The following is a 7626-nucleotide window of genomic DNA, read 5'->3' as shown; positions in this document are numbered from 1 at the left end:
ACATTGAATTGTTGCCATTTAAGCTCTAGGCAGAACTGGAACCTGGCCTCAGATGTAGTAGCAAAGCATTGTAGCGCAGTCTGGGGCAGAGGGAGGCGGTAAGCCAGATTGTTATCCTCCCCACCCCTGCATGCAAACCAAATTTGACAGCTGAGTGGTGCATCACAGTGATGCCTGGTTGACCCTTTTTGCCTACATGTTCTGACACCAAACCATGTAGGCAAATGCACTCCACAGGATTCAGCAATCAGCTTATTGGGGGGTCTTGCAAAGGGCTTTTCAGGTGCCGATCAGCTGATTGGTGGTGCTTGTCCTACAAGTTTTGGCTGAACCAGGACCTTTACCTGTACATAGGAAGAGAGAAAGCTGCAGAGCCAGTCCATCTAGCATTGTTTACACTGTCTGGCAGTGGGACATTCCTAGCCCTGAGATGCTCTGCCACTGAACTATGGCTCCTCCCCTGCACAATACCTAACTTCTTCTGTGACATATCAGGTGTTGGGCAGATGGCTATGGCTTGGCTGAAATGGCCTTGAGGGCTAAATGCTGAGGCTTGGTAGACCTAATCTGGTTTGAAGGCTGGAAATTTCCCAACCTCGATCTAGCTTCACAGTCAAACACCTATGGCTGTTCAAAATCACCTTATAATTACCTGCCCTTCTATTTTATTTTATTTTTAAGGCACTTTGTGTTTTAACATGGTACACCGCCTTATTTTATGACGCAGCAGTATATGAACACTTCTATAAATAACATACCTCAAAGCTTGCTAAGCTGATTTCCTACTCCCTTTCTCCCCTTTAGGGCCATCTATCCTTCATCAGAGACCCCTGCTGTGAAGATGTCTGAGTCTTCCCCAGCAGACGAAGGCACCACATTTGAGCACCTTTGGAGCACCCTGTAAGTATCGTCTGCATGCCACTGTCTAGGTGAACGGAGCTTTGCAGTGATGAGCCCCTGCCCCAAAGAGCTTACAGTAATGTCCTTGTTGCACTGAGTGACTTTCCATGCACAATTTTGGCTAACTTTCTCTCCCACTGCGGGCAAAGAGGAGACCCCACATGTATTGTTTGTTGATGCCATAGCTGGATTTAGGAGCTTCACCTAGCTGATGCAGATAGTAGAAAGGGCTTATTTCCCCCCATTGTTAAGCAGGTAACATCAACCTGCCCAGACATCAGCATTACAGTAACCTGTGCTTTTGGCCAGGACCCAACAGAGGAGCTGGCATGGCTCAGTAACAGGACAGGCGTTCAGGACCCTGGCCAGCTCCTTGAAGCACAGATACCACCAGCTAAGGATGCAACTGCAGCAAAGGTGCAGAGCCACCTGGGGGGTTTAAATAATATTGCAGCCATTTAGCTCCACCCCCTCTGGGGGAAACTGCTGCACTTAAAGAGGTCGTGCCCTATTTAGGCCAGAGGTTGCCAACCTTTCTGGGGCCCATGGGCCCATCTACAAATAGAAGAAACTGTTGAGGGCAACAAATGCACACTGTTCAACTGGCTGCAGCAAAGTGCTGCCTTCAGGTCTAATTTTAGCAGAAGGAAAGGAACTGTGGGCTCTTACAGAGACAACTCCTATTTTAAGCACTGGCACCAGCAGGGCTGGGGACTACCACTGCTGCTCTAGGCTGCAGAGCGGTAATCGCAAAGTGCCCTCCCTCCACTGTGGGCAGTTCCAAAGGGGACTTGTCCTCAGAGACAGAGCCCTGTCCAGTGGGAGTTGACATTGCAGGGTTTGTGTTTTCAGGGCTCTTACCAGGCCTGGCTCTGTCTGAACAGTTTTACCCATCATCTCTATCATCTCTTCTCCAATATTTCAGCCTTCTCCAATCTGGAGTGCTCTAGACTGGTGGAGGTTGATCTATGCCATCAGGATTCTGGGACCATAATGAATGGCTTTCAGTAAATAAATAAATACATACATACATACATACATACATACATACATACATACCAACAAGGTAATTTACAACTTCAATAACAGCCATGCAACAACCAACATGCATGCATCTGTATTCCAGATGAAATTAGTTTGCAGAGATGCACAGTTTTGAAAGGCAATTTTAAAATGCATGCATTCAAAATGATGTATATCACAGGGACATTGGAAGCAGCCTTCTTCAGAGTCAGGCAATTGGTCTTACAAGCTTAATATTGTCTGAACTGCCTATATGGACTGGCATCAGCTCTCCAGAGTTACAGGCAGGGATCTATCTCCCAGCCTTACCTAGAGATTCCAGGGATTGGATCTTCTGTGGGCAAAGAGGACCACATAATGCCTGCTCTATGCTTGCAAGGAATCAGTCCTTCAGTGTGGCAGCACTTCTTATTTGGAACACACCGCCCATTGATATTAAGTAAGTGCCTTCACTGTACTGTTTTCTGTGCCCCAGACAGGTAAATTTGACATGCTATTAAATTTGCAAATTTATTTCATTATGTATATATTTAAACTGCTGGCTGTATTTTGCAAAAAGCAGCCTAGCTAACACCTGATTTTATTGGTAATTTTAATGAGTGCCTTATATTGCATGCCTGCCATGTACCAAGCAATCCTAAGTTTTGCCAGATGACCCTCACCTTAGCTGGCAGAGCCCTGCTTAACCTAGGATGTGGGACTTACTGACTGAGCTGAGGGTGGGGAACTTACTCTAGTGTAGCTCCAAACCAGTTGTGAAAACACAAGATCCTCTAAACCCATACTCTCTCATGCCAGGGAATTTTGAATTTTGATTGCACCATTGAAGATTTTGGGGATTAAGCTGATATATATATACACCTTGCTAAATATGAATGGGGAAACCAGACCAGATGCACTGAAGCCTTCTTGTTTCCTTTCCACCAGGGAACCTGACAGCACCTATTTTGACCTTCCCCAGTCGGGGCATGCAGGGAGCAGTGAAGCTTCTAACCGCACAGAGGTCACCATGGATGTCTTCCAGATGAGAAGCATGAATGACTCCGTAATGGTAAGAGATGGCAAGAAAGTGGAAGGCTTTGTTGACTCAGTTGAAGATGCAGAGGAATGACATGGTGATGGGTTGGTTCAAGGGACACGTCAGACTTCAAGCACTGGTGTCTGGACTGGTAGGGCGGAAGGTAGGGAGATGAACAGTAGGCGGCGCCAGAGCCAAGGGTAGCCAGAGCCAACTGATCCCAGTTTTGTCTCCATCTTCCTCTCTACTGAGTTCTGCAAGAAGCAACACTGAGACTAAGGAAGTGGAAGCTGATAGGCAGTGCCACCTCCTGGGCTGTAAGTAAGAAGGCAATGCAGCTGGAGACTAGCGGAGATCATAGGGCCCCTTTGGCCCTAATGGAACAACCTCCTCCTCCTCCTCCTCCTACTACTACACACACACACATACACACACACACACAGAGAGAGAGAGAGAGAGAGAGAGAGAGAGAGAGAGAGAGAGAGAGAGAGAGGGGTATTTCCCACTCCTAGTCTGAAATGGTACTGTCTGTCCTATCATTTCAAAACTCTACCAACATGTCCTGCAGAGATTTGGCCTCTGCAGGTGAGCTCTTTCAAGGTTGCCCCAATCCAGTAGATTGCTGCTTTAACACTACATCCTTTTCTTTTACATTTTGAATTTTGTGTGATGTGATTTCCTCACAATAAACCTCATTTTTGTTAATCACACTCTTAAACTACCTATGCTATATATATATATATATATAGAGAGAGAGAGAGAGAGAGAGAGAGAGAGAGAGAGAGAGAGAGAAAAGGAAACAATTTGGGGGACCACTTTTGTCACCATGGCATCACAGCAGGGGAGCAAAAGAGCAGCCAGTTCTTCTTCTTCTTCTTCTTCTTCTTCTTCTTCTTCTTCTTCTTCTTCTTCTTCTTCTTCTTCTTCACCCTTTGTTGGTCCACATCCATCACATGACACCTTCCAGACACTGGTTCACTGTCTGCACTCTCTCTCCTGATCCAGATAACAGAGAGAGAGAGAGAGAGAGAGAGAGAGAGAGAGAGAGAGAGAGATGATGCTTTGCTTCAGATCTCTTGAGGACTGGTCCCAATGGATCTGTGAGGTTGTTAAATAGAATGGGAGAGAAGATTCAACCTTATGGGGTGGTGGTGCTCACAGATCAGTTCCCATGAGGCTGAGCAAAGGTTTCCCAATGCTATTCTCTGAAACGCCCTTGGAGGTCTTATCTACTCTAACCTATCCTTTTACTGAAGATTCTTTATTGAAGATTCTGAAGATTTTACTGAAGATTCTTACCTAAGACCTTCTGGATGCAAAGCAGATGCTATACCATTGAGCTATGCTCCATCTTCCAGAGTTGCTTTTGGCTAAATCAGACCATTGGGCACCGTTTGTCTCCTCTAATTGGCAGCAGCTCTCCAGAATCTCAGGCAGATGTCTTTCCCACCAGATGGTGAATTCAAGCCCCTTGACTTTACCCACACAACAGCCTTGTGAAGTAGGTCAGACTGGGAGACTGATCCAAGGTCATCCAGTAAACTTCACAAGTGAGCAGAGATTTGAAACTGGTTCCCCCCCCCCGACACTCCTAGTACACTATCAGTGTGCTGAAATGTGTCCTCCAATTTCTCAAAAGCTTGCTTTCCTCGCAAATGAAGCTTCAGATTTTCTGCCTCATTCTCAAGGCATTTTAGAATTTCTGTAGGATTTCTCTCAATGCAAGGGTTGGAGCTCACTTTATTGCTGCAAGGAGGTCACAGGTGGTTGGTGTTACTTTCTTCCACAGTAAACATTTCTCTGGGGCTCTGCAGCCTCCTGCCCAGTTCCCCCCTCTGCCCCATAGCTCTTTGAGAATAGTGAGTCACTCACAATGGCTTTCCCTGGGCTTTGATTGGAACGTGGGCACCCAGGAAGGCTGCAGGCCACTGATGAGATGATGTATAGAATAAAAGCAAGGACGGTCACAGACCACTCCCTTGGCCCCCTGAAAAGGTACACACGGCAAACAAACAAGCAAACAAACAACCCGAGAATTTCTCTGAAATTTTCATCTCCCCTTTCAATATTTTGCAAATGCAATTTCCTTTCATGTTATTGGATGGGAAAATTGGGGGGGGGGAATGCAGGAGAAGATTTTGGCACAGCACTCCTCTACATGCTGGATCAAATCAAGGACCCTCTGCATTCAAAAAGGAGTGATTTACCATGGAGTTGTGTGCAGTGGCGTAGCGTGGGGGGTGCCAGGGGTGCCGGCGGCACCGGGCGCAACATTTTGGGGGGCGCGTTTGGGCGGCCCTCCTCGAGGAAGCAGGAACCCCACTGTCCTCGGACCTCCTCCGAAGCCTGGCTGTGGGGCGGAGAGACCTCCTCCCGCTGCCAGGCTTCGGAAGGATGCTCCGAAGGCTGGCGGCGGGAGGAGGGCTCTCCGCCCCACCGCCAGCCTTCGGAAGGCTCCTCCGAAGCCTGGCGGTGGGGCGGAGAGACCTTCTCCCCGCGCCAGCCTTAGGATGGCTGTCCTGAAGACTTGTGGTGGGAGCAGTGGCGTAGTGTGGGGGGTGCAGGGGGGGCCTGCTGCACCTGGCGCAACATCTGGGGGGGGGCGGAAGAGACTCGAGTGCTAAAATCAACGGGTTAGGGGGCGCAAAATACTTGCCTTGCCCCGGGTGCTGAGAACCCACGCTACGCCACTGGTTGTGTGCCATCCTCTTCACACAGAGGTACCTCTGGTAACCTTCCATGGATCCCTCAAGGCTTCTCTCTGGGAGACAGTGGTGGAGGCTACTTCATTAGGGCCAATGTGGCACACTGCCCCACCAATATCAGTGCACCCTTTGCCTGCCACGCTGCTTACACCCAGTCAAGGGAGTAGCACTGCCCGCTGCTTCCTCTTCCTTCGTCTCTGTGTTGCCCTTGTAGAACTTCAGCAAGGAGGAGTGGAAGGGACCAACCCAGAATCAGCTGGCTCTGCCTGTCATTGGTTCTGGCGCCACCTACTGCTGGGCTCCTGCCTCCTGCCCCACTAGCCCCAGCGGGCACCAGTTGCCAGAGTTTCAAAACCAAAGCTGAAGCCACTGCCTATAGTTTCTCTTGGTTGCTTCCCTCTCCTTCTCCTCCCTATTCTCTTATCATGGTTGGGTTCATGGCTGCTGGGGTGGGGGAGGATATGAAGCAAGAGTCCCAAGAGGGAAGACCATCTTCCTTCCTCCTCCTCCTCCTCCTCCTCCCCCCCTTTTTTTAAGTTCATCCACCTCAGCTGAACAGCCAAACGTCTCTCAGGTGTAGGAATGTGAATCATAGAACTGTAAACTTGGAAGGGACTCTGAGCACCATCTACTTCAACTCCCTGCAAAGCAGGAATATGCAGCCAGGGATTGAACCTGCAACCTTGGTGTTCATCAGCACCACACTCTAACCAACTGTGCTATCCAGGTTTAAAGCTTCTGTTGCTTGACTGGACAAGTGGAAGGCAAACATTCTTGCAGTAGGTGGAGCACGTTAACAGCACAAAAGCAGAGGTTCCAATTTGTGCTGGTATAGAGGTATGCCGCAAGGAACCGTGAAAATGTTTTCCTGCGGTGATACTGATGCTGCAGTTCTAGGAATACAGGAAGGAGCCTTATACTGACTCAGACCGTTGGTCCACCTGCCTCAGTATTGTCTACAGAGACTGGCAAGAGTTCTCCAGGGATTCAGTTAGAGGTCTTTCTGTTGGGGTCCCATTACCTACTGAAACCCTTTCATATGCATATTGAGCAGTGTTTGTCTACTGAAACTTGGTTAGAGAATAGACTTTCATAGAATCATAGAATCATAGAATCATAGAGTTGGAAGAGACCACAAGGGCCATCGAGTCCAACCCCCTGCCAAGCAGGAAACACCATCAGAGCACTCCTGACATATGGTTGTCAAGCCTCTGCTTAAAGACCTCCAAAGTAGGAGACTCCACCACACTCCTTGGCAGCAAATTCCACTGTCGAACAGCTCTTACTGTCAGGAAGTTCTTCCTAATGTTTAGGTGGAATCTTCTTTCTTGTAGTTTGGCTCCATCGCTCCGTGTCCGCTTCTCTGGAGCAGCAGAAAACAACCTTTCTCCCTCCTCTATGTGACATCCTTTTATATATTTGAACATGGCTATCATATCACCCCTTAACCTCCTCTTCTCCAGGCTAAACATGCCCAGCTCCCTTAGCCGTTCCTCATAAGGCATCGTTTCCAGGCCTTTGACCATTTTGGTTGCCCTCCTCTGGACACGTTCCAGTTTGTCAGTGTCCTTATTGAATTGTGGTGCCCAGAACTGGACACAGTACTCCAGGTGAGGTCTGACCAGAGCAGAATACAGTGGCACTATTACTTCCCTTAATCTAGATGCTATACTCCTATTGATGAGGCCCAGAATTGCATTGGCTTTTTTAGCTGCCGCGTCACACTGTTGGCTCATGTCAAGTTTGTGGTCAACCAAGACTCCTAGATCCTTTTCACATTTACTGCTCTCAAGCCAGGTGTCAGCCATCTTGTATTTGTGCCTCTCATTTTTTTTGCCCAAGTGCAATACTTTACATTTCTCCCTGTTAAAATTCATCTTGTTTGTTTTGGCCCAGTTTTCTAATCTGTCAAGGTCGTTTTGAAGTGTGATCCTGTCCTCTGGGGTGTTAGCCACCCCTCCCAGTTTGGTGTCATCTGCA

At 48.2% G+C, this 7626-nt stretch overlaps 1 protein-coding gene across 2 annotated transcripts in view; it reads left to right on the top strand.

Moving 5' to 3' along the window:
* The first annotated feature begins 2850 nt into the window (after positions 1–2850).
* TP73 (tumor protein p73) overlaps positions 2851–7626 on the top strand; it is a 72917-nt gene continuing 68141 nt past the window's right edge. For both annotated transcript variants that reach the window (XM_081201541.1, XM_081201540.1), the window contains exon 1: positions 2851–2974. In XM_081201541.1, coding sequence (XP_081057667.1) covers positions 2933–2974 — 42 coding nt within the window. In that variant the 5' untranslated portion in view covers positions 2851–2932. The remainder of the gene's footprint in view (positions 2975–7626) is intronic.

The sequence above is a fragment of the Podarcis bocagei genome (assembly GCF_964188305.1).
Source record: "Podarcis bocagei genome assembly, chromosome: 7".
Lineage (NCBI taxonomy): Eukaryota > Metazoa > Chordata > Lepidosauria > Squamata > Lacertidae > Podarcis > Podarcis bocagei.
The sequence above is the reverse complement of the archived record's forward strand: the minus strand, read 5'-3'. Positions and strand labels throughout refer to the sequence as shown.